The following is a 27618-nucleotide window of genomic DNA, read 5'->3' as shown; positions in this document are numbered from 1 at the left end:
AGAAAAATGTACACATCTCCATTCTGTTCAAAAGATTTCACCCCCCAGCTCTTAATGCATCAGTGAGCGTTTGAACCTTCTGTAACAGTTGCATGAGAGTCCCTCAGTTGTCCTCAGTGTGAAAAGATAGATCTCCAAATTATACAGTCATTGTTGGAACGGGGTTCAACTACACAAAAATGCTGGAAAACCAAAGAATTTGTGGGACCTGAAGGATTTTTTTCTGAAGAACAGCGGGCAGTTTAACTTTTCAGGACAAACAAGGGATTCATGAACAACTATCTCTAAACAAAAAAAACACAGCTGTGGATCATTCAGGTAACAACACGGTATTAAGAATCAAGTGGATGTAAACTTTTGAACAGGGTCATTTTTGTAAATTCAACTATTATTTTCTCTTGTGGACTATATGTAAACATCTTTTTTATGTGAAATATCTCATTCAGGTCAGTACTAAATAAACAATAAAATAAAATAATGAACATTTTGCAGAACTTTGACCTGAACCGTATGTGTTACAACCTATTTTAGGTTCATCATAAGCCAGCCATATAGTAATGTTTAAACAATAGTTGAGTTAATTGAAAACTACCCAGAAGGTTAGGTTTAACAATTAACCGACAGGTGGGTCAAATCAACCCAATCGTTGGGTTTGTCCATATCTCACCCAGAACTGAATTTTTTTTTAGAGTGTAGTATTATTTGATAAAATTTTAAGCTTTGATAAAGCTTTGATTATTATGTGAACTGTAATAAGTAACTCTACTCAAATTAGAATCTTGATTGTTACTGATTAAACTGTAAAATAACTTTTCCGGACCAGCTGAGACTGAAATTTGAGTTGAGGAGAGGGCCATCTCTCTCTGACACACAGGAAGTGTGATGTGATGCCTGGCTGCTTTCAGTGGAAGCGCCTGTCGTTTTGATCAATAATTTAATGTAATGCTCCGAAAATGTGGTTGTAATGTTCAGAAATGGCCCAGGTAAACAGCTTTTACTAAAAATGGTCTTTTGAAAATGGCACTTTCTTTTTCCATTTAAATGGTTATTGTTTCTTTATTCATCTGACACCAGGCATCCTTCATAAGGGCAGCGGTGAGAACGTCTTTGTGTCCCAGCAGCCACCCATCATCACAAGCATCATGGGTAATGGGCGTCGACGAAGCATCTCATGCCCGAGCTGTAATGGCCTGGCTGATGGAAATAAGCTGCTGGCACCTGTAGCCCTGGCAGCAGGCATTGATGGCAGCCTCTACGTCGGAGACTTGAATTTCGTACGCAGAGTTTATCCCAACCTCAATACCACACGCATACTGGAGCTCAGGTATTGAGGAGACTTTAAAGGGCCTGTTCACACCAAGTATGATAACTATAATGGGTCACACTTTATTTTAAGGTCCATTTCTCACTATTATCAAAGACTTTTGTTTGTAACTTACTTATTAATAGTTAGTAAGGAAGTTCGTAAGTTTAAGAATAAAGGATCTAAAATATGGTCATGCAGAATAAGGCATTAGGAGAAGTTTATCTGAAAACAAAAATTTACAGATAATTAATTATATAGATAAGATAATTATGTTTTTTGAGGAAAACATTTCAGAAATTATTTCCATATAGTGGACTTCAATGGTGCCCGTGAGTTTGAAGTTTTCCTCCAACAAAATGCAGTTTCAGCGCAGCTTCAAAGGGCTCTAAACGATCCCAGCTAAGGAAGAATAAATTACAATTTATTTACTTTTTAACCTCAAATGCTCATCTTGTCTAGGGTATGTTGAAAAACTCCTATCTCATTTTTCCCTCCAACTTTGTCTCCAAATTGTCTTACATCGCTGTTTTACCTTTTTTTAAAATGGTGTTTGATCTTCTTTGCACATTTACTTTATAAACACTGGGTTGGTACTTCTGCAGCGATGTAAGACAATTTTTGAAATTGGAGAAGAAAATGAGATGGGAGTTTTCCGACATACCCTAACTGTTTTAAACCAGAATACACAGAGTTCACGCAGAGCTAGACAAGATGAGCATTTGAAGTTAAAAAGTATATAAATTCTTAATTTGTTTAGAAAATGATCGTTTCGCTAGATAAGACCCTTCTTGAGAAAGCTGGGATCATTTAGAGCACTTTGATGGTGCATTTAAACTGCGTTTTGGAAGTTCACACTCACAGGCACCATAGAAGTCCACTATACAGAGAGAAATCCTGAAATATTTTCGTCAAAAAACCTCCTTATCGACTGAAGAAAGAAAGACATGAACATCTTGGATAACAAGGGGGTGAGTACATTATCTGTACATTTTTGTTCTGGAAGTGGACTTCTCCTTTAATATGTGTTTTTTAAGTACTAATAAACAGCCAATAAGTCAATTATATGCATGCTAAAAAGCAACTAGTTAATATTGAGAATTGTTCCTTCAAATAAATGATTACCCTATAATGTAAATTAACTGTAAAGTTTTTAAAAAATCATCTAAATTTAAACAGAAAGCAGAGTCCACACAACTTGTGGACAGCTCAGTGGAACATTATCATTGTAATCACTTTCATTTTTTCAAGCTGATGATAATATCATTAGCAACCAATTAGAATTCATCCTGCCTCGAGCATTTAAAGTGGCAGACAACAAAACTGCAGCACATGCCTTAGTGAGAATAGCCTTTTACTCATAATTTTTTATCTTTTTACTGTAAATCAGTTTACTCTTAAATAAAATATACGATACATATTATGGAATCATAATTGTGATTCTTGTTCTTTTCTTCATTTACAGAAATAAGGATTTTCGACACAGGTGAGCCTTTAATTTCTTCCTTTTTTACTTAAATTGGATTATTCACTGAATATAAATATAGCGGCAGAGCAACGCATTATGCCTAATTGCGTAATTGCAGCACTGACTTCGTAATGACCTAATTTTTTGTAGTAACAACCCGACTCATAAGTACTTCCTGGCTGTGGACCCAGTCTCTGGGGCTCTGTTCATCTCTGACACAAATTCCCGGCGAATCTACAAGGTGCGATCGCTCACAGGGGGAAGACTGCTGGCCGACAATGCTGAAGTAGTGGCTGGCACGGGAGAACAATGCCTGCCCTTTGACGAGAGATGCGGGGACGGGGGCAAAGCTGTAGAAGCCACTCTTATGAGCCCCAAAGGTGAGGTGGAAATGAAGAAAAGCAAAACACAAGCTAAATCTTATTGCTTATTGCTTTGGTTATCCCTTAAATCACACTAACGTCTTCAAATGTGTCTGTCTGAGGTGAAGAAATGTTTCTGCAGGCTGTCTTTACATCTGCTTTCTTTGTAGCAGTGACACCTAACATGGATAAAAAGAGCTTTATCCTCCAGCTGCTTCCACAATCACAGAGAACATTCAACCTTAAGCTATTAATTAATTTCTGAATGTGCTATGGGGAGTGCGAGTCTCCGGCTTCGATTATCTGAGTCTCTTGGTATTCTCTCTCCCTCTGTCTGTCTCTCAAAGATAATGTTACTTAATGTGGTGGCTCTTTTAACTCTCATGTTACAGTTCAGAGCTGTAAGCGAGAGTATTTCTGTCTTATACAGCGTTGGTGTTTAGGTAGATCACAGAAAGAAAAATCATAATGAGTTCTATTGAATATTTCAGATGAATGTTTCAAATGTGACACTGGACCACAAAACCAGTCATAAGGATTCATTTTTTGAATTTGAGATTTATACATCATCTGAAAGCTGATAAATAGGCTTTCCATTGATGAATGGTTTGTTAGGATAGGACAATATTTGTCCGAGATACAACTATTTGAAAATCTGGAATCTGAGGGTGCCAAAAAAATCGAAATATTGAGAAAATCGCCTTTAAAGTTGTGCAAATGAAGTTCTTAGCAATGCATATTACTAATCAAAAATCTAAGTAAAATAGATTATCAAAAAAAAAATGTTTTGCATTTGGTTATTGATTGGATGGAGGCAAATCTGAATGCGGATTTGCAGCTGATTGTTTAAAAGGGATAGACTAAATCAGAGGTTCTCAACTCTGGCCCTCGAGGTCCACTTTCCTGCAGAGTTTACCTCCAACCTTGATCAAACCAACCTGCCTGTAACTTTCTAATAATTATGAAGATTAAGAATAATGATTATGAAGAATGATGATTAGCTTGTTCAAGTGTGTTTGATTAGGGTTGTAGCTAAACTCTGCAGGAAAATGGACCTCGAGGGCCAGAGTTGAGAACTCCTGGACTAAATGGTTGGAGAAATAATAAAGGATTAGTTCACCCAAAAATGAAAAAAAAAATTGCTTAACCTCTTCAAACTTTCGTTCATCTTTGGAACACAAATTAAGATATTTTGATGAAATCCGGGTTTCTGACCCTGCATAGACAGCAATGCAACTACCCTGTTCAAGGCCCAGAAAGGTAGCAAGGACATCAATAAAATAGTCTGTCAGTTAGGGCTGGGCAATATATCGAACGATATTGTGAGGCGCGTTTAGTCAATGAAGCCGGTGCTTTGATTAGTAGTAAATCTCCATCACGTGCGTTCCGCTCAGGTTCCGCTGGAGCGGCAATTGATACACAGAGACGTAAATCTCTGACAAGCTACGCCATATCGAGCTAAATATCGAATGCGATATTAAGCTCGATATGGCGTAGCTTGTCAGAGATTTACGTCTCTGTGTATCAATTGCCGCTCCAGCGGAACCTGAGCGGAACGCACGTGATGGAGATTTACTACTAATCAAAGCACCGGCTTCATTGACTAAACGCGCCTCACAATATCGTTCGATATATTGCCCAGCCCTAATGTCAGTTGACCACATCAGTGGTTCAACTGTAATTTTATGAAGCTACGAGAATACTTTTAACATATCTGAGAACTTCATTAATTCAGAATGGATGAATTCTGCATGCACATAATGGGTCACAAATTCAGTTCAACAATCAAATTGAATTCAGTTCAGAATGGAAGCACAACATATCCAGCCAAAAACAAATATAGCAATGAGAAAGGCAAAGATAAAGGTACGATAACTCAGAGCAGGTTTTAAAAGTGAAATCCAGGTTTGGTGTAAGGAAAAAATAGCCAGTCTGACACCAAACTGTCAAGGATGTCACATTGTCACATTTTCAGTATGTGACGTTGAATTTGAGCTTCTGGAGAGAGAGAGTAGAGAGGTGACAGACTACATAGGCCTCATTACCGATTCCCAAATGACTTCACAGTGAAAAGGCTCAGTCAAGTGCACTCAGTCTCTCCCCTCATGCTATTTGTCTCGCCGTCTTTTTGTTCAAACCCCTCTGCATCATACACCTACACAGGTCCATTCTATGAGCATCTTCTTGTCAGCACTTCGAGATATTCTCGTCTGCTCTGCCTTCGGTGTCTGATAAGGGGAATTGATGGGTTGACACAGGAGTGACACTTGATGGACGTGTATTATTTGCGAGCTTATATAGGACAGGGGCTTGGGAGGGAAAGACGAATTGAGCAGAGCCTGAAGATAAACTTAGAACAGGTTGAAACCAGATCAAAGATTCGCTTGCTCTGATCATTAAGAAAAGCCGAAGACAAAAATAAACGAGTCTGACAGGCAAAGGGTTTGTGAGTCTGCGTCACCCCTGAACTTCCTACTCGACTCTTTACCTGTTTGTTTCTCTTTTCAGGTATTGCTGTAGATAAAAACGGGCTAATGTACTTTGTGGATGCCACCATGATTAGGAAGGTGGATCAAAACGGCATCATCTCTACTCTGCTGGGCGCCAATGACCTCACCGCTGTGCGCCCGCTGAGCTGCGATTCCAGCATGGATGTCAGTCAGGTCAGCAGGCCGACAGCTCACGTTATAAATTATTCACAGGCAGAAACAGGAACTTGGATAGTTCATTTGATCATAAAGTCTACTTCTTTAAATCCTGTATCTTCAAAACAGAGCTTAAAATGCAGATGTGCAATTATTAATCATTTCTAGCAGGCTTGGAAATAACTTGAGCAGAAGCCCAGAAAATGATACAAGAGAAGTGCATGCTTAATCTGAAGGCTTAATTTAAAAACTTTAAATTATTTCTTACCCAGGTACGCCTGGAGTGGCCCACCGACTTGGCAGTAAACCCAATGGATAACTCTCTGTACGTCCTAGAGAACAATGTCATCCTACGAATCACTGAAAACCACCAAGTGAGTATCATCGCAGGGCGTCCCATGCACTGCCAGGTGCCTGGCATTGACTATTCCCTAAGCAAACTGGCCATCCACTCGGCTCTGGAAAGCGCCACAGCTATCGCCATCTCCCATACGGGTGTGCTCTACATCGCCGAGACGGATGAGAAGAAGATCAACCGTGTGCGGCAAGTTAGCACCAATGGAGAGATGTCACTTCTGGCTGGCGCTGCTTCGGAGTGCGACTGCAAGAACGACGTCAACTGTAACTGCTTTGCAGGAGACGACGGATATGCTACAGACGCCAGCCTTAATTCTCCCATGTCTCTGGCCGTCTCACCGGATGGCACGCTTTACATTGCAGACCTTAATAACATTCGCATCCGCGCTGTGCGCACAAACCGACCAGGGCCTTCAGCGCTGGGCCGATATGAGGTCGCGTCCCCTCAGGAACAAGAGCTGTATGTGTTTAACGAGGAGGGTCTCCATCTACAGACCATCAGTCTTGTGACAGGTCTGCCTCTTTATAACTTCAGCTACGGTCCTGATGGAGAGCTGGCCACAGTGGTGGATAACTGCAATAATACAGTGAAAGTGCGGAGGGATGGCGCAGGGCAGGGTGGAGCGGGACTGCTCAGGCTCGTCCTGCAGCCTGAGAATCAGGTGGTTACGCTAGGACTGGATCCTGCAGGAAGCCTGCGCTCCATCTCGGCTCTCAACCAGGAGATCGTTCTGCTGGGATACAATGGAAACACTGGCCTGTTGGCCACCAAGGCTGATGAGACTGGCTGGACGACCTTTTATGAGTAAGTTGCTGTGTGTTGGTGGTTTATGACATATTGCATGCGCATTTAATTCTTTGCATATGCATTAAAACACTCAACAAAACTTTTATCCACCTTATTTTTCAATGCAGAAATAAGCCTATGGATGAGATTTCATTAGCCGCTATAGAGAAATAATGAGAGGAATAACAACGTGCAATAAACAGTAAATCTGTTTGCACTACAAACAAGTGTTTTCATAATTAAGATAATACATTAAAATAATATGGTAAGACACACCATATTGCAATATCAAGCAGCAAAATAAACTGTTTTGTACAGTTAAAAATAACTGGACGTGGATAAGACCGGAAGCCAGACCCACAAAATGTACAAATGGCCAATGCCAACTCTTACGGGAAAAATAAGGTGGATGTAGAACTGTCTCCATGTTCCACTCAGTCCAAGGAGATATGCAAAATTAAAGATAAACATTCACTTTGAAGCAAGTAAAATGTGTCAAAACTTGATGATAAAACCTGCACTTTTTTATGCACTACTATTCAAAGGTGTTTTTTTTTTCAGCAAGGATGCATTAAATTGTTAAAAAATATTCTTAAAAAATAATATTAAAATATTGAGCACCAAATCAGCATATTAATATTTTGCTGCTGAAAATTCAGCTTTGAATTTACAGCAATAAATAGAGTGTTTTCACGACACGTCATCAGTCGGCCATATTGGCTGCACTATATGTAAACAATTCAACTGAACCGAACAAAACTCACATTTTCCACTGATTATTGCTGCTGAAAATGGTCAGTTGTTTTGTGCTGAACTAATCTGCCAGACCGGGAAAAACATTGCACCCTTTCTTGGAGAAGTCTTTCTCTTAATGATTTAACAGCTTCCATGTGTTTCATCTGTGGTTTAGACAGCATAAATTAGCAGAACAACTATTCAGTAGTACATTAACTGTGCCATCCATGCTGTTGTTTACATTCGAGTATCTCCAATATGGCTGTGCATCTGGGTAACTAACCAAACCGTGATGTACATATTTAAAATCTGTTAAAAAAAGGGGAAAAAAATTCTAAATTGTAGCAATATTTAACAGTATTATTATTTATAGTATTTATTACTGTATCCTTTGTCAAATAAAAGCATCCTTGGTGAGCTTTTCCAAAAACATAAAAAAAAATATTACTAACCCCAAACTTTTGAACGGTAGTGTGTCATGGAGAAATCCAGTAGGAATATCCAATTATTTGACTTTGAAAAGAGCGCTGGATAAAATCCTTTCTTTCCTGCAGAGTTCTGTTGCAACCCAGTAACACACCTGCCTGTAATTTCCAAAGGGAACCTGAAGATCTTGATTAACTTTTTCAGGTGTGTTTGATTAGAGTTGGAACACTCTGCAGGAAAGTAAATCTCCAGGAACAGGACAGAGGAAGCCTGCTCCTGAGAATGCAGAATTCCCCACACTCCACTGCACTGGCACAGACATCAGCCAGACTGTGACAGATCTGTGGCAGGATCCAGATCTGCTCCCTAATGTAATGTTACACAGAGAGAGAGAAATAGGCATGGATAGCACTGAACCTCTATGGAGTGATTGTCTAGAGGACACATCACCAGACCTCTCAGTCTTAAGTATACTATTATAGCCTCTGTTAAAAAAAAACTTCAGTATCTGTTCACTCTGGTACTACCTCAAATTCATTATCTTATATTAGCATTAATGAAATCAGAAGTGCTTGATGCCTTTTTCCTGTTCTTAGATGGTCTTGCAGTGCTATTTTCTTAGCTGGGTTCTAAACCTTTTTAAATCCAGCCAGGCTAGGAGACCTTCTAGCAACAGCAAAAAGGCCATTGCTCAATATGTTTTTAAAGATTGGGTGCAATTATGATTGTTTCCAGTGTACAAATATGAACTTTAAAAAGGCTTTTGCTAACATTTACTTTATTTTCAGGTATGACAGTGAAGGGAGACTAACCAATGTGACGTACCCCACGGGGATGGTTACAAGTCTGCATAGAGAGATCGAAAAATCCATCAACATCGACATTGAGAGCTCCAACAGAGACGACGATATCACTGTTATCACAAATCTTTCGTCGGTAGAAGCTTCTTATACTGTTGTGCAAGGTATGTCTGCTCAGTAGATGTTTTTGAATTTCCATTTTGGGTTTAGAAAGAAGATTCTGTGCTCAGGTTGGTTGGTTTCATATTTCGTTTCATTTTGAACTTAATTGTTTTATATATCAGTGCATACAAACTTACTCAGCAAGATACAGATACCCCCGACATCCATGTGGGAGGCTGAAAGCCGAAGTACTGTATGATTCGGTGCAGAAAACAGCATTTGTTTTGCCTCCCATGCCTAGCGCTCCAGTTGTGTTCTGCTGTGATGCATATGATTCGAGACAAATTCATTACCTTATCCCAAGCAAATATTCTCTGTCTTCCGTCTGCCCTCAACCACAAACCCCACTGTCCCAAAGCTTATTTCATCTGTTAAGATGAAAGGACAGAAAGACAGAGGGAGAGAGCAAAAATGTTTTCCTTCCGTCCCATGGCGGACTAAACCAAAAACTCAAACTTCAGTGCAACACAGGATGAGGGAGGAACCTTTTGAATGAATTACAGAGCATTTAGTCCAAGGAGAACGTTGCTCAGATCACGCTTTTGAATCTAACCTTGACACGCTCAAGGGGCGAATAATAAATCAGCTAAACGCCTCTAAAAGGTTCCATATAAATTATAAACCATATTATCTCAAATTATGAACGTACCTTGTGCTCATAAATTAGTTTCATGGTTTGTAATTTATTTATAGTGGATGTTCTGAAGCATAATACATGTTTGTGGCACTCTGAAACAAAGGGATTCAAGGCTCCACGTCATTTGTTATAAACAAAGCACTGCGCTTGTTATCTTTTGTTATCTTAAGAAAGACAGCCAGACTGTTCTTGAGCTGATGAATGCTCCACAGCCCTTTCATAAGTTCAAAATAAATCAAGCCTTTTTTGAAGTACTCGTTTTGTCTTGTCATGTTGAAAATTTGTTATGAAATATTTTTTGTTTTTAATTTAATGGTAATTTTATGTCACTCTATTGCCCCCTGCAGATCAAGTACGAAACAGCTACCAGCTGTGCAACAATGGCACGCTGAGAGTGATGTACGCCAATGGGATGGGGATCAGCTACCACACTGAGCCCCACATCTTGGCAGGATCAGTAAGTCCCACCATCGGCCGCAGGAACATCACTCTTCCCACTGATAACGGTCTGAACTCCATCGAGTGGAGGCTACGCAAAGAACTGTCCAAGGGCAAGGTCACTGTGTTCGGCAGGAAGCTTCGGGTGGGCACTCGCTCTAAGATTTTAATGTCATTACTGTGATATATACTTTAATTGGTAACTAAATCATCTCACCAAACAGAGAGGTTTTCATATCAAGTATTTATGCAATTTGCAGGCACATGGGCGCAACCTCCTGTCAATAGATTTTGATAGGAACACAAGGACTGAGAAGATCTATGACGACCACAGGAAGTTCACTCTGAGGATCACGTATGATGCCCAGGGCAGGCCAGCGATATGGCAGCCGAGCAGCAGCCTTGCAGTGGTGAATGTGTCGTACTCCAGCACAGGCCAGCTAGTGGGACTGCACCGAGGGAGTATGAGTGAGAGAACGGAGTTCGACCCACAGGGCCGCATCCTTTCACGCTCATTTGTGGATGGAAAGGTCTGGAGCTACAGTTACCTGGACAAGGTGAGATTACATGCTAATCATGCTAGAAACACGCTAGGGTGATGCTAACATAATGTTAATCATGTTAAGAAAATGTTAACATGTTAGTCAAGCTAGCAACAGGCTAATCATGCTAGGAAAATGCTAACAACATGTTAATGTTAGAAACATTTTAGGAACATGCTAACAACATGTTAATGCTAGAAACATGTTAGGAACATGCTAATAACATGCTAATCATACTATAAACATGCCAGGAACACGTTAACAAGTTAATCAAGCTAGCAACGTGCTAATCATGCTAGGAAAATGCTAACAACATGTTAATGTTAGAAACATTTTAGGAACATGCTAACAACATGTTAATCAAACTATCAACATGCTAGAAACATGTTAGCAACAAGTTCGTAAAATAATTAGCATGTTGCTAGCATGTTAACATGTTAACAACATGCGAATCATACTATCAACATGCTAGAAACATGTTAACAAGTGAATCAAGCTAGCAACATGCTAATTATGTTATGAACATACTGATAACATTCTAATTACACTATTAACATGCTAGGAACATTTTAACAACATGTTAATCATGCTAGCAACATGCTAATAATGTAAGGAACATGCTAACAACATGTTAATCATGCTAGAAACATGTTAGGAACAGGCTAACAACATGCTAATCATACCATCAACATGCTAGAAACATGTTAGCGACATGTTAACATTATAACGACATGGTAATCATTTTATGAACATGCTAACAACATGCAAATCATGCCATCAACATGCTAGGAACATGTTAACAAGTTAATCAAGCTAGCAACATGCTAATCATGTAAGGAATATACCGACAACATTATAATCACACTATTAACATGCTAGGAACATTTTAACAACATGTTAATCATGCTAGCAACATGCTAATAATGTAAGGAACATGCTAACAACATGTTAATCATGCTAGAAACATGTTAGGAACAGGCTAACAACATGCTAATCATACCATCAACATGCTAGAAACATGTTAGCGACATGTTAACATTATAACGACATGGTAATCATTTTATGAACATGCTAACAACATGCAAATCATGCCATCAACATGCTAGGAACATGTTAACAAGTTAATCATGCTAGCAACATGCTAATCTTGTTAAGAACACGTTAACAACATGTTAATATTGCCAGAAACATGTTGGGAACATGCTAACATCATGCTAATCATACCATCAACATTCTAGGAACATGTTAACAAATTAATCAAGCTAGCAACATGCTAATCATGTTAGGAACATACTGACAACATGCTAATCACACTATTAACGTGCTAGGAACATATTAACAACATGCTAATTATGCTATCGACATGCTAGGAACATGTTAACAACATATGTTAATCATGCTAGCAACATGCAAATCATGTTAAGAACATGCTAAAACATGTTAATTATGCTAGGAACATGTTAGCAACATGTTAATCATGCTTGCACCATGATAAAAACATGTTAACAATATGCTAATCATGTTAGACATTCTACCATGCTTGTTAAAATATGCTAGCAACATGCTTATCATCCTAAACACATTCTAGCAACATGCTAATCATGCTAAAATCGTTCCTAACCATAGATATATATACGTAGATGCCTCATTAGCGACTGTTTCTATGGGCCGTTATACGTAAGCCATCCGCCATTTCACTGCGGTCTACTTGACGTCATTCACCCATAGATCTCATAGTAATCACTGAAAATTCGAAAAGCCACAGTCCTGCACAGCCGTTGGTCTGCGAACCTACAGTATGGTGAATGACGTCAAGTGGACCGTTCCAATATGGCGGACGCATCTACGTGCTTGGAGCGGTCCAATGCGGTATCTATGTATATATATCTATGGTCCTAACAACATGCTTATCATGTTAGCAATATGACGATCATGCTAGAAACAAGCTAGCAACATGTTAACATGTTAATCATGCTAAAAACATGTTAAAATCATCATAATCATGTTAAAAACATTAAATCAACATGCTAATCATTCTAAACACATTCTAGCAACATGGTAATTATGCTAGAATCATGTTAGCAGCTTGCTAATCATGCTAGAAACATGCTAGCGTCGGCGCTGATAGCCTTGTGAGCAGCGTGTCGACATATAGCGCCGTTGCGTCCCGACTCGAGGACCTTTCCCGATCCCGCCCACCATCTCTCTCCCACTTCGCTTCCTGTCATGTCTGATCTGTCTTTATTACGATAGTAATAAAGGCAAAAATGGCAAAAAAAAAATCTTTAAAAAAAAAAAAGAAAAGGAAACATGCTACCAACATGTTAACAACATGCTAAACAACATTCAAACTTCAAGCTTTTACAACAGCTTCAAACTTTCAAACATGACGTTTTCAAGCCAACTTCAAAGTTTATTCACAAACTTTACTCTTCAGTTATGATTATTGTTTTCAGAATTTTTTTTTTTACTTGCTTTGAATTTGTTTAAATATATTGAAAATGTAAGTAAAATAAAATAACATAATTAGATCAACATTATCCAAACTAAAATGAAAAAAATTCAATTCAAAATTTCAATAAGTATAGTAATAATACTAAAATAACACTGGTTGCAACAGATATATAGATTATAATATACACCAAAAACCACAGTATGTTACAAAATTCCTTCAGTAATCAATTTGTACATCACATTTTTCAACATTTAGTGCAGAAACTCTGATGCACAATTTCATTTTGAATTATGACAGCTTTTTGAAGATGTTGTTGCTAATTAATATGAATGTGATAGTGATGTTCTGCAAACATATCTCTCTACAGTCCATGGTGCTGCTCCTGCAGAGCCAGAGACAGTACATCTTTGAATTCGATACGTCCAACCGCATCACGGCTGTCACCATGCCCAGCGTCGCCCGTCACACCATGTTCACTCACGTCTCCATCGGCTACATCCGCAACACCTACAACCCGCCAGAAAGTAACGCGTCCATCATCTACGACTTCAGCGAGGACGGACGCCCCCAGGCCACCTACTTCCTAGGAACCGGCCGTCGTGTGCTCTACAAATACGGCAAGCTGGCCAAGCTCTCCGAGATCTTGTATGACAGCACAGCCATCACCTTCGGCTACGACGAGACAGCCGGCGTGCTAAAAATGGTCAACTTGCAAAGCGGTGGCTTTTCGTGCACGATTCGCTATCGTAAAATGGGTCCCCTGATTGACAAACAAATCTATCGCTTCTCGGAGGAAGGTATGGTCAATGCACGTTTCGACTACACCTACCATGACAATAGTTTCAGAATTGCAAGCATGAAGCCAGTCATCAGCGAGACGCCACTTCCTGTGGATCTCTACCGCTACGATGAGATCTCCGGAAAAGTGGAGCACTTTGGAAAGTTTGGCGTCATCTACTATGACATCAATCAGATAATCACCACAGCCGTCATGACCCTCAGCAAGCATTTCGACGCACACGGGCGAATCAAAGAGGTTCAGTATGAGATCTTCCGCTCTCTCATGTACTGGATGACCGTGCAGTACGACAACATGGGCAGAGTAATAAAGCGAGAGCTGAAGATCGGCCCATACGCCAACACCACGCAGTACCGCTATGAGTACGATAATGACGGACAACTCAGTGGCGTCAAGGTGAATGATTGGTCCACTTGGCGCTACAGCTACGACTTAAACGGCAACCTACACCTGCTGAACCCTGGTAACAGCGCCCGACTCATGCCACTCCGCTATGACCTACGAGACCGCATAACTAGGCTTGGTGACGTGCAGTATCGTCTGGATGAGGATGGTTACCTCAGCCAGAGGGGCGGCGATATCTTTGACTACAACTCTAAAGGCCAGCTGGTGCGTGCCTATAGCCGTGCAGCTGGAGGATGGAGCGTCCAGTACCGTTACGATGGACTCGGGCGTAGGGTGTCTACTAAGAACAGTCTGGGTCAGCACCTCCAGTTCTTTTATGCTGACCTGAACAACCCAACTCGGATCACGCATGTGTTCAACCACTCCAGCTCGGAAATCAGCTCTTTGTACTATGACCTGCAGGGCCATCTGTTTGCTATGGAGGTAAGCAGTGGGGAGGAGTACTACATCGCTTCTGACAACACCGGTACACCACTGGCTGTCTTCAGTAGCAATGGGCAGATGATCAAACAGGTGCAATACACCGCTTATGGGGAGGTCTACCACGACTCCAACCCTGAGTTCCAGCTTGTCATTGGCTTCCATGGTGGGCTTTATGACTCGCTAACAAAGCTGGTGCATTTCACACAGAGAGACTATGATGTTTTAGCGGCCAGATGGACATCGCCAGATTACACCATGTGGCAGAAGATTGGAAAAGATCTGGCGCCCTTCAACCTGTACATGTTCAAGAATAACAACCCTCTCAGTGACATGCTGGATGTCAAGAATTATGTTACAGGTGAGAGTTTATAATTGGGTGCCTTTGCCTTTGCTATTTTAAATGCTAATTAAATTGAAAATAGCAAATCAGAAAATTAGAATGATTTCTTAAGGATCATGCGATCTGAGTAATAATGCTAAAAATTGTGACAGGTGATATCGCATTTTTCAAGGGGTAAACTATTGTACATTGCATGGTTTTTCACACATACACACAATATTCACATCATATGATAGAACTCCTCATTCCAGACAACTTTGCTGCTAGAACCACTGCTGTCACCCAAATCGTTTGTTAAATGATTAAGAAGAAAAAAAAACTTTTTGCAAACACTGCAGTACAATTCTCTGGACTCTCCATGCCAATAATTATCACAAAAAATTGTGAAATTGACCATTTGGGAAAGTATAAACAGGGTTATATAGAAAAAAGGTCTGTCCAAATTTACCCAAAATCCTATAAAACCTAAAGGAAAACTGAAAACTTCATGAAACCTGCTGAACACATGCAACAGGTGATTCTAAACAAGCATGCAAAGTTTTAAGGAGATGGGACCACAGCTGGGGCTATAACAGGCATAAAGGTTAAAAAACATCATAAACTGCCTAAAATAACCAGGTGTTTGCTGTTTGCACTGCGCTGATCGATAATTATATGACATCAAAGTGCTGCGAGAGCGATTCGAAAGCATGGACCCATCTGCTCTGCTCTCAAGTGTTTTTCACTGCCACGAAATGTCTTAATTTGGTCTGTTTTCTCATTAAATGAAATACATTTTTAAACATGAAATGCATTTAATTTATTTTAGTCTAATTCAGATTGACAGCCCTATAATCAGTTAACTGCCCTTTTTACTGCAAACCACAAAAGCTTAAGGTTAAAATCATTTTCTATGTCTGTTTCATTGCAGATGTGAAGAGTTGGCTGGTCATGTTTGGCTTCCAGCTCAGCAACATTATCCCAGGCTTTCCAAGACACACACATTACTTTGTGGATCCGCCATATGAGCTCCTCGCCAGTCAAGAAAGTGAAAATGGGCAGGTGAGTCACCACATTAATACCGTAGTAAATCCTCAGTGGAATTACTTTTGAATTGCTGAGTTAGTAGTGCAAATCAATAAATATTGGACTAGGTGATCTTGCTTCCGTTTACCAACGTGTTTAAATTTCTTCCCGCAGCTGATAACCGGAGTTCAGCAGGAAGCCGAACGGCACAACCAAGCATTCATGGCTCTGGAGGGACGGCTTCTTGACAAAGAGCGCAAGACCAAACATGAAAAACCAGGCCACTGGTTTGGCACAAGTACGCCCATCATTGGACGAGGAGTGATGCTGGCGGTGAAAGAAGGCCGCGTGGTCACGGGGGTGTCGAGCATGGCCAGCGATGACAGCAGGAAGGTGGTTCTGGTGCTCAACAACGCTATCTACTTAGACGGGACGCATTACACGCAGGATGGCCTTGACTGTCATTTCTTCGTGAAGATAGGCTCAGCTGACAGTGATCTTCTAGCTTTGGGACTCACCAATGGACGCAAGGCACTGGAAAGCGGAATCAACGTGACGGTAAGCGGTCGCTCGCGACGAGGAGTCACCGTTGAGTTCCGGGTTCCGGCTCTTTCTCTAAGTGTGCGCTACGGTTTGGCATCAGACGTCTTGGATGAGGAGAGAGCCCGACTGTTGGAGTTGGCACGGCAGCGGGCGCTTTCAGGAGCCTGGCTGCGAGAGCAGCAGCGGGCACGGGATAATAAAGAGGGAAGCCGCTTGTGGACTGAAGGAGAGAGACAGCAGCTTCTTTCGACAGGGAAAGTTCAGGGGTACGACGGGTACTACATTTTACCCGTGGAACAGTATCCTGAACTAGCGGACAGCAGTTTCAACATCCAGTTTCTGAGACAGAATGAAATGGGGAAGAGGTAACAGTCCAAACCGTTTGTTATCCTGTTTCTTTTTATTCGCTTTCTCTCCGCTTATACCTTTACCGTTTTCAGTTCTTTTCTCGATCTTTTTCTCTCTCTTGTCTTTCTCTTTTTTCCCTCGCTTTTTTCTGTTATCTCCTGAACCCACGGAGAATAATTGAACTAATGGGGAAACTCACTGAATGCTGCAGGGACTTTTAAAAGAAGAACATTCAAAAACTTTGTTAATACTGCCTCGGGCAAAAAATAACAATTTGAAAGACCTCGTCTTTGTTTTTCAACAATGGACGTCAAAAAGCACTGAGAAACTGAAAAGCAAAACTGTTGCTGAAATACGAAAAATCCCCTTTTTAAAAAAGAATAGATATTTTTACCCATATTTTTTGGGTTACCGAGAGGATGTTGGTGCCAGATGGTACGCTTGCGATCGTGTGATCTGGATCGGAGAGGTGCTGCGAGTCTCACGCGCCGCTGGAGAGGCCCAGTCTCGACGTCAGAACTGAGGAGTAACATCCGTCGTGAGAAATGTCAGTCTCAGGCCTCACATTCTTCACAGCTAAACTGTCAATTGCCACCGCAGCAAGTCCCATCAACTACAGACTGTTTCTTCAAGTAAATTCCAGTGATGAGAAACTCCAAGTCTGAAATAGTTTGTTTCATCACTGATAGAAAAGTACTTGCATTGTATCTGATTACAGTGAAGTTCTGAGTGTGCTTTAGATGCGATAGTTTTGTACGTCCCAGTCGCATTAGAGTAACGAGACCTTCGCCAGGGCACTTCTGTATAGAGATATCAGAAAAAAACACTCACAGACTCCGGATTGAAAGGTTACTAGTGTCAGAAACTATTTATTTTTACTTAGCTTGTTTTGATTTTTATCATTCATAGTACTCTACGACAATCATAAAGGAGTCACCGCTTTTAGCTACAAAGATAAACATTGATGGTTGAGTTTATTTTCCTTTGTACGATATGTAATGATTTTTTCATTTTTGTATTGATTTTGATTTTTTTTTTTTTGCTTCGAGGCGAATTCTAGTCATACACAGAAATAATTTATGTAAAGTGTTTTAAAATGGTTTATACTTTAAATAAAGTTTAAAACTGTGAAACTTGTTTTTCAAAATATATCTGTATGTACAGTGTATAGATTTACCTTTATGCAGCACAGTAGAATATTGTTCATAATATCAACTTTTATATTTCTAACAGAAGGTGGCTTGTTATGTGCAAATCAACAGCTGGTATTACAACACTAGAATTCTGTGACACTCAGATATCACAGATGAATAATATCGATACCCCGTTTGATGTTCTGTTTGTTTAGGTTTGTTTTTATGCAGAAAAGTTGCTGTACTAGAACCCAAACCATAGAAATGGATTCTTTCCACTGTGAAGAGACTCATTATGGATGTCATGATGTACCAAATCAGTATTGAGGGATGATTCTTACTCAAGTGAGACTCTTCTGAGACCTTACCAATAAATAGTTTAATTCATGTGAATCCGACTAGTAATTGTGTATTTGAAACATCTTCACATCTGCATTGCTGTTATATTATGTCATTCCTCCTCATCTCATGGAGTACAAAGCATGGTAAACTATACACTCTTAAAAATAAAGGTGCTTCACGATGCCATAGAAGAACGCTTTTTGTCTTCCATAAAGAACCTTTAACATTTGAAGAACCTTTCTGTTTCACAAAATGTTCTTTGTGTCAAAAAAAGGTTCAGATTTTAAAAAGATAAGGAAGAGATGGCTGAATAGTTCTTTGTGAAGCCAAAAATGGTTCTTCTATGGCATCGATGTGAAGAACCTTTTAAAGCACCTTTATTTTTAAGAGTGTACTTTGACAAATTACCAGGTTTTACTGCAGTAAAATTTTGGTAGCATTAAAATACAGTTACTGCAGTAATACTGCGGCTTTTGGCTATGCACAGTGCTAATACTATATTCTACTTTATTAAAAATGTCCAATTTTATATAGTTTATATCTCACAAATCAGATTTGCAATTAATTTTTTTTTTTTTTTTACATTTAGCAATTTTGCAAATAAAAAAGTCTTACAATCTTCTCTATGTACATTATTAGAGTACTATTACCACCTAAATATGTCAACGTACCATTGTACTCCCATACAATGTTTGAAGGAGATTTCATTTGACTTTATTATGGTTGCAAAAGTAACAATAACCTGATTTTAGAATAATCTGCTTGTAAAAGCTATTTTGGTGGAATCTGTGCACTGTGGTAAATTAGGTTCTATTTTGTAACACAACCAAGAATTTTAAGTGAGCTGGTGAATACAAGCAGTAGTTCATAATACTAATAAAAAGTTACTTTCTATTGTTATTAGTAGTAGTAGTTTTAGTACAGTATTATTCAGATGCAATGTAAGCAGTATTCAGAGCTGGATAGATTATTTACAAATTGTAATTGTTACTGATTTCACATTACATGACAAAATTTGTAGTTGGTAACATAATCCATTACAGAATCAATTACATTACACAATTTAGGTATTGTAATCAGACTACTTTTAGATTACTTTTGACCTAACTCGTTTATCACATTGATTCAAATAGGATAATCTTGAACCACTTTGAAAAAATGCAAAGATTAAGAAAATATATTCCATTTGTTGTTATTAAAAGCATTTTACACCAAGGTTTCCCAAACTGCAGGGGGTTTATGAGTTTATTGAAAAGTTCATAAATCATAAAAAAATAAATTAAAATCAATCATTTTAAAATAATTCAAAATAAAAACACTTCCTAAAAAATGAAATATTTTATTTGTTTACCTGCATGTCATGTAACCATAACCACTGCCAGAGAACCAATGAACATGCCAATATGATACTTTATTAATAAAAAAATATTTTTAAATCTCAGGGGTACTTCAAGTAATTATATTAGGTGGCAAAAAAAGTTTGTGAATCTGTGCATTTTAATGTGTTTGAAAGACAAAAAGCCTTCCAAAGACATTGAAATATATGGTTAGAGTATCATTTGAAACTATTAAACCTGAAACCATTTTTGTAAATCCATGGTCAAAGGCTGTCACAACCTGACTAATGACTGATCTTTGTGTGAATGTCCACAAAACTTGAAGACTTTAATGATTCTCCCTAATTCCTCTTTTTCATCAAAGTATGAATCATTTATTGCTATTGTGTAAATATGCACTCATGTAATCCAGAAATGTTACTGTAGTCTTATTACGAGTATTTTAAAATGTAATTTAATCTAATTACAAGTACTTAATGTTTGAAAGCTGATTACGTAATCCAGATTCTTAGCCTAGAAATCTAGCTGCAAAAACCCAAATTGGGTCAGGCCAATCACAACGTGTATAGAGTAGGCGGGGCGGGCTTAACATATGACGACAGAGTTGCGACGGCTGCCACTTGAAAAACAAAGAATGGCGGCTGCAGCTGTCGAACAGCGGTCTTTCGAATCGGCTTTGGCCGCGACTCTGGAGGACTTGTGCTGCGTCCCAATTCGCCTACTTATACTACGCCCTGAAAGTATGTACTCTTTTTGTGAAGAAAAAGTACATACTTTTGAGTATGTAGCAGAATAGTAGGCAAGCTTTGGGACATACTACTTCGTCATAACTGTGTCTTTAACGGACGCTCTGTTGCTTAGTTACCTTAATCCTGTCACTGTTTAAACTGCCCTGTCAATCATCACAGTTAACACTATCTACATTTCATTTAATTTAATTTCCTACCATATTAGAGAGAAATGAAGAGGCACGTTCCTTCATGAGTCTTTCATGCCGAGAACTTTGCTCTTGTGTTTGCATAATTATGCATTTAAACGTTAACGACCAAACCTATCATTATAAAAGTTCATAATGTTGCTGCACATGAAATATAACGCGGATAACATTTAAAAATATTTTTTATCAGGTTACACACTGATTATTTATCACTCAAACCCCTTTCTCTACCTGTCCGTTGGTCGCGCATATCCTCCATGTTTGTAGTTTTTTAACACTTTTTATGCGTGTTTGTAGTTCTAATCGAATCCTCGTTCACCGCGCAATGTGTTCTGGGCAATATTAGCCGTTAGAGTGTGCACTGATCCGCACTTCGAATTCCGAAGTTAAGTAGTAGACCATCCGGGAATCTTTGGAATACTTTTTTAAACGTACTACGATTTGGGACATACTAATTCTATTTTCGAATACTATTTAGGACGGATAGTATGCGAATTGGGACGCAGCATTGGAGTTAAGTTTTTCTTTAAGAAACGAGCAAAGAACGGCACTTAAGTCATAACGTCACTTAACGTCACCTTCTTCGTTGCTCTGATTGGTTGAAGCGCTATCCTATTGCGTGCATAGGGATTTTGAGAGACAACCGTTTATCCCGCCCCTCGGAGTAAGCCGCGTCTATGGAGAGTTTCCAGACTAAACATCTTGATGTAATAAGTCTGGCTCGCCAGGCTACCAGATTTTAGTACATGTAATCAAACCCAGCTCTGGCAAGCCTTTTATTTTGAAACTACGGGTCTTTTATTAGGAAGTTAGCTCAAGGAGGGGTGCTTTCAAGGCGGTTCTTTTATGCCCGGCCACGCCTATGTATGGCTCTTAAAAACTTGAATGACGAGGAAGTAAAGGTGCGACCACTTGGAGGACTGTCCTAACGTCAACATGTCAACCTGCGGTAAGTTTGTTTTTGTGTAAAAGTAAGAAACGTAGTTTTAAGAACTTTAAAAAAGCACCGTGTGAAACTAGACATTTGTTTACTGTATCTGCATACTGGAAACCTACTGTATGTCAGCTTCGAGCTGTTGTTTTCGTTGTCTGTTGTAGTCAGGGAGACAGTGCTCAGGTGCACCTGTGATAAACACTTCCATTATTTTATTACTTACAGTATAACAAGCTGAACGCTGCGTGCACTTGCTAATATCCCGCGGTGCGCGTTCTCTCAATTCAGTTTTATGCATCTCGTAATATAATGCATGTCGGCATGTCGTTACTGTCTTGAAAAGCTAGGAGCATTGTGACGTAAGGATGACTTGCAGAAACGTTTTATGTAGGATATGGAATGCAACCATCTTCTTGATGCTTTTATGATTTGATTACTATTTTGCATGTGTGAAAACTTTTTCTGGAACATCCATACATAAAAACAATTTAAATGATAAAACAGAATTATCACAAGAAATCCAAACATAACCAAAGCCAATTAAAATCTTGTTTTAAATAATTAAATATTTACCATGTAAGGTATAAAATATATCTAAACTGTTATTTTGTTATAGTATTGTTTTTTTTATTTATTACTGAGCTCAATCAACAGTGTTTACTGTGTGATAGGAATCTAGGCAGGACTTCTTGATTGAACACATTCCTCTCTGCTATAGATAAGGATATTTCCTACAGTGATCTCAAAGCACTTTTGGCGAAGGGTTCAGGGTTTCTTGTGGATGTCCGCGGTAAAGATGAGGTAGCCAGAGGACGCATTCCAGGCTCCATCCATATCCCAGGTAAGGGATGAGAATTGCCTTATGAAGCACATTTTTAGATTACCTACAGTTGAAGTCAGAAGTTTTCATACACCTTGCAGAATCTGCAAAATGTTAATTATTTAACCAAAATAAGAGGGATCATACAAAATGCATGTTATTTTTTATTTTTCACAAAAGACATTTACATATAGTCCACAAGAGAAAATAATAGTTGAATTTATAAAAATGACCATGTTCACTTGATTCTTAATACTGTGTTGTTACCTGAATGATCAACAGCTGTCTTTTTTAGTTTAGTGATAGCTGTTTATGAGTTCCTGGTTTGTCCTGAACAGTTAAACTGCCCACTGTTATTCAGAAACGTTTTTTGGTTTTTCAGTATTTTTGTGTATTTGAATCTTTTCTAATGACTGTATGATTTTTGAGATCCATCTTTTCACACTGAAACAACTGAGGGACTCATGTGTAACTATTGCAGAAGGTTCAAATACTTACTGGTGCTTCAGAAGGAAAAACATGCATTAAGAGCCAGGGGTGAAAACTTTTGAACAGAATGTAGATGTACATTTTTACATTCATTACTTGTCCATCTTGAAAATCTTGAAACCTTGTAAGGTAAGGACTTTTGAACAGAAGGAAGACAGAATAAAAACATTTTTCTTATTTTGTCTAAGTATCTTCTTTTTTTCCATTTAGTACTGCCCTTCAGAAGCTACATAAGAAACTTATATGTAGTGGATGACAAAATAAGTTACATTTACTCTGATCTTCAAATTCAAGAAGTTTTCACCCCTAGTTTCCTTCTGAAGCGAGAGGGTGCTCTGTGCAGAGTTAAATGGGAGGAGCTGGAGGTAATGGGTGGAGATAGACGCCTAACCACACCCTAACCCTACCCCTTACCCTATCACTAAACATAACTCCACCCATTAGTTTACGCAGAGGTGGAGCTGGACATCCAGAGAGGGGGAGCTGGAGGCCATTTGGCTCTGCAGTGAGCGTTAGAACAATCTGCAATAGTTGCATATGCGTTCCTCAGTTGTCCTCAGTGTAAAAAATATGGATCTCAAATCATACAGTCTTTGTGGAAAAGGGTTCAAATACACAAACATGCTGAAAAACCAAAGAATTTGTTGGACCTGATGGATTTTCCGAAGAACAGCTGGCAGTTTAACTGTCAAACAAGGGACTTGTGAACATCTTGTGAACATCTATCTCTAATAAAACAAACAAACAGCTGTGGATCATTCAGGTAATCGCACAGTATTAAGAATCAAGCATATTTAAACTTTTAAACTGGGTCATTTTCATATATTCGTCTATTATTTTCTCTTGTTGACTGTATGTAAATATATTTTATGTGAAATACCTTGTTCAGGTCAGTACTGAATAAAAACAACATGCATTTTGTATGATCCCTGTTTTTTTTTTTTTTTTTGTAAAATAATTAACATTTTGCAGATTCTGCCAGGTGTAAGTACTGTAGGTTAAGTGTATTGGCCATGTGTACTTTTAAAAAAAGTTAAGAAACTATTTTGTTTTAAGTGGAAAGTGTAGAAAAAGACATGTCCCTGGACGCAGCCGAATTCCAGTCTAAGTTTGGCGTAGTTAAACCATCTCTAGACAGCTCTGAACTGGTTTTCCACTGTCAGATGGGAAGACGTGGAGCTGTTGCCACAGAGAAAGCCAGAAGCCTGGGCTTCGCGAAGTAAGAAACTAGGAATAATGAGTGCTTAAACAATCACACCTTTGCTGAAGTTGTAACAACAGTTGCTTCTCTTTCCTCAGTGCCCGTAATTATGCTGGGGGTTACAAGGAATGGTCTGAAAAAGGAGGCAAGTGACAATCCTCAAAACTCCTGGAACTCTGAAGATTCCAGTTTAAATCAGGGACCTTTTTTTTTACACTTAACAACTTAATGCTAATTTGTACATGTATTTTAATAAAGTCTGATGATTAAAAAAATAAATGTTGCCCTTGTCTTGCTTGTTAAAAGTGTTTGGAAAATGATTGATTCAGATTCAATAACGATGATTCGTTACATTGTTTCCGATGCTTTTCCTATTTTAACTGCACATGCGCATCAGCATTCACCCTAATGCAGCGACTTCTAAGCGAAATGTTGATATGGTGATAATTAATGGACACTTTCATTGACCTCTGTCAATCATTCGGGTAATATTCTGCAATCGTAAATGATGTAAATGGTTAGACGATGTGTTTGAATCACCTTGTCTGTGTACAAGTCGATTGTTTGATCAGTGTGTATGTCTGATTTAGACAGGTATTTGCAAGTATCATATAGGCTTAGCCTAACATAAAAAAAAATGTCCATAGTCATCATGACTCACATTAGTCTTCATGTCTAGTGTGCCCCTCTGGGTGGGGCCGTTGCTCCATGCGGCCTCCAGGCTGAGGACAACAGACCGGATGAAACGAAGAAAGGTTTATCGTTTAATCCAGCGTCAGTTAGTAAGTTAGTAAACCTCACTTTGTGTTTTATTATCAGTTTGACTGTATTTTGCGTGACCTTAACGCAAATGTTGACAGCTGAACAACAGGATCGGCTGCAGCACATGTGACAAACCCACTTATGTGTATCCAACTGAGCTCAAAGAATTGATCCGAGCAGCCTTTCCAAAGGACATCTGTGACTTTGACGACCCCTGTCACGAAAATGTAAGATATAACGTTAGCCTACACTTAAGGTAATGTTGCCTCATTGTTCTTTTAAATGTATGTAACGTTAAAGTAACTGTAAATTTACGTTTGTTACAGGTGGTTGCCATCACTGTGGATGACTTGAAAAGGATGGAGTTATCTTGAGCAGTTAAACTGCATTTGCACTTTATCTAAATGACTTGCATTTTTGTAGTTTTAATATGTTCAAAAAATTACAAATGTAAATTTTGACAATGTACGATGTTTAAAGTAAATCATTTATATAAAGTAGTTCGGTTTCCATAACTGACTTCTGCGAGTTTTGACTAAACATTTGTTATACTGTAATATATTACTGTTGTTTGTGAAGTTCGCGTTTCACTGCAATACCCAGAATCCCCCCCCCCCCCCGTGAGAGGCTGTTAAATGCATGTGAATAAAATGTTTGCATATATGATAGTATATATCCTAAACGCTTGGTTTTAGTATAATTTGTTAAATGTTTGTGGTGTTAAGCGTTTTACCCTCATGAATGACTCTTAACAGTCCAGCTAACTGAGTAACTATAACCTACTGGACTCCATGACAACGTACACAACCTACACGAACACCAAAGCAGTGGCATTACTGACCGTTTAACAGAACATAATTCGAGGTATGTAAATGGACCTTTATAATGTATACTGTATATAGAGCTTCTTAAAGGAATTTTAACGTGATAGTCTGCATAAATTAGTTTAAATAGCTCCATTATTTTTTTTAGGCTTAAACACTTCACTTATACCTTTTTTCTTTTTTTTTACCACAATATAAAACTTTAGGAAAATGCCTCCAGAAGGAAAATCTGACATGGAGCGGATTGGCATCTTTAAAGAGATGGGATACATCTCAATAGGGGACAAATATACGCCTTTTATTTACCGTAAGTGTAAACAACATTAAACTTTAATAGTGGCTGATGCAGTGCTTAGTTTGTTGCATAGAGCGCGTCAACAAATTATACCAAGGTAACTTACGTCAAAATATAATTTTCACATGGAAAAAATCATTTAAACCCTGAATATATTTAAAATATTGCAGTATTTATCCTTTTTTTTTAATTTATTTATTAATGTGGTGGCCAAATGAATCGTTCTAGCCGCAGTATAATCGCAGTTTTGGCGAACTAGTTCTTGAATGGTTGTTACTCGCAGTGGAAGCTTGTTGCTGCTCGTCAGATTTTTACACCTGTGAATATTTCTCAAGTTTCTGTTAAGGCTCATTAAAAGTCTTGACTTTAATAACTTCTTATGAGAACACGGTTAAGCCTTTTAGTTAAAGCCTTCATCATATAGCTGACTGTCAGAATGTACAGTCGAAACAAAAAAATTTCAGACAGCAGGTATAATTTTCGATATATATTTTTTTTACTAGTGGGTGCAAGACTAGGGTTGCCACCCGTCCCTTAAAATACGGAATCGTCCCGTATTTGAGAATGAAATTGCGCGTCACGTTTTGAATCAATACGGGACGGGTTTTGTCCCGTATCTTTTATAAAAAATGTTTAAAGCATTTTAATGCGTCTCATGCAAATAATCACTGCGGTAAAGCCAGCCGCGGTTCAGAAAAACACGGTCAAGCCAGCCGCGATTGGTTTTAAGTGTGCGCGCATATTACAGTGATTACGGTAGTTTCAGAAACAACACAGAGAGAACGCGCTTGCAGAGCGCTTTTCATTTAGACGCCCAGAGAGATAATACTACAAAATGCTAGTGAATTTTTACTTACTTATTTATTTGCATTTCTGCTTTAATATCCGTTTTATTTATTGGTCTACTTGACGGTTCTTTTCTGAGAAATGGGACATTATTAGACTTTAGAGTCTAATAAGTAGAAAAAAACAAACAATGATCAGTTCTTATTCAGGACAGCCTATATTAAATGCAAAACTCATATGAAACCTTTTTACTGCAGCATTTTTGAGATATGGGACATTATTACATTTTAACGGGGTATATAGAACCCATTTCTAAAAAGTAGAAAACCACATGATCAGTTCTTATTCATGACGTCTCATGTTATATGCAAAACTCATATGAAACCTTTTTTACTGCAGCATTTTTGAGATATGGGACATTATTACATTTTAACGGAGTATATAGACCCCATTTACCCCCCCCCCCACCCCCCCGAATGCATCCCTTATTTTTGGGTATTAAAAGTGGTAACCCTATGCAAGACACTATGTAAGTGAGGATAGCAGAATAAAGTCAACTATATACCCAAAAACATTTCATATAGTAGACTACTAGTAAAATTGATCAAACATGGTCAGGTCAAAGTGTCAAATCAAATTTTTGGTCCCAAATTTTCATACCTTTCTATCAAAGTTATCTTAGATTATTAAAATGAATTTGTTCATCTTAGATACATTTGTTCACACAGCTTAACTCTTGTCATATTTTATTACCATTTTGGTTTGCCTGGTTAATTTG

General features: G+C 38.7%; 3 protein-coding genes and 1 long non-coding RNA gene across 7 annotated transcripts in view; all 4 read left to right on the top strand.

The window, feature by feature from the left end:
- Nucleotides 1-18506, top strand: part of tenm2a (teneurin transmembrane protein 2a) — a 311956-nt gene extending 293450 nt beyond the window's left edge. For all 3 annotated transcript variants that reach the window (XM_073820005.1, XM_073820004.1, XM_073820006.1), the window contains 11 exons: nt 1075-1324; nt 2769-2789; nt 2922-3151; nt 5642-5796; nt 6051-6940; nt 8872-9047; nt 10030-10265; nt 10381-10677; nt 13485-15102; nt 15995-16125; nt 16264-18506. In XM_073820005.1, the coding sequence (XP_073676106.1) occupies nt 1075-1324; nt 2769-2789; nt 2922-3151; nt 5642-5796; nt 6051-6940; nt 8872-9047; nt 10030-10265; nt 10381-10677; nt 13485-15102; nt 15995-16125; nt 16264-17001 (4742 nt within the window). In that variant the 3' untranslated portion in view covers nt 17002-18506. The remainder of the gene's footprint in view (nt 1-1074; nt 1325-2768; nt 2790-2921; nt 3152-5641; nt 5797-6050; nt 6941-8871; nt 9048-10029; nt 10266-10380; nt 10678-13484; nt 15103-15994; nt 16126-16263) is intronic.
- Nucleotides 18507-21533: 3027 nt separating this feature from the next.
- On the top strand, nt 21534-24452 carry tstd1 (thiosulfate sulfurtransferase like domain containing 1). Its single transcript, XM_073819987.1, has 4 exons — nt 21534-21678; nt 22382-22504; nt 24029-24191; nt 24272-24452. Exons 1-4 carry the CDS (start codon nt 21666-21668, stop codon nt 24324-24326), a joined length of 354 nt encoding a protein of 117 aa, XP_073676088.1. The 5' UTR covers nt 21534-21665; the 3' UTR covers nt 24327-24452.
- Nucleotides 24453-24577: 125 nt separating this feature from the next.
- On the top strand, nt 24578-25536 carry LOC141287891 (uncharacterized). Its single transcript, XR_012339573.1, has 3 exons — nt 24578-24955; nt 25034-25162; nt 25262-25536. It is a non-coding gene; the product is annotated as an uncharacterized lncRNA (long non-coding RNA).
- Nucleotides 25537-25547: 11 nt separating this feature from the next.
- cfap96 (cilia and flagella associated protein 96) overlaps nt 25548-27618 on the top strand; it is a 7530-nt gene continuing 5459 nt past the window's right edge. The window contains exons 1-2 of one of the 2 annotated variants that reach the window (XM_073819986.1): nt 25548-25799; nt 25966-26066. In XM_073819986.1, coding sequence (XP_073676087.1) covers nt 25970-26066 — 97 coding nt within the window. In that variant the 5' untranslated portion in view covers nt 25548-25799; nt 25966-25969. The remainder of the gene's footprint in view (nt 25800-25965; nt 26067-27618) is intronic. The other variant, XM_073819985.1, reaches the window with a different exon arrangement.

The sequence above is a fragment of the Garra rufa genome, chromosome 16 (assembly GCF_049309525.1).
Source record: "Garra rufa chromosome 16, GarRuf1.0, whole genome shotgun sequence".
Lineage (NCBI taxonomy): Eukaryota > Metazoa > Chordata > Actinopteri > Cypriniformes > Cyprinidae > Garra > Garra rufa.
Note: the sequence above shows the minus strand (reverse complement) of the source record. Positions and strands in the feature narration are given on the sequence as shown.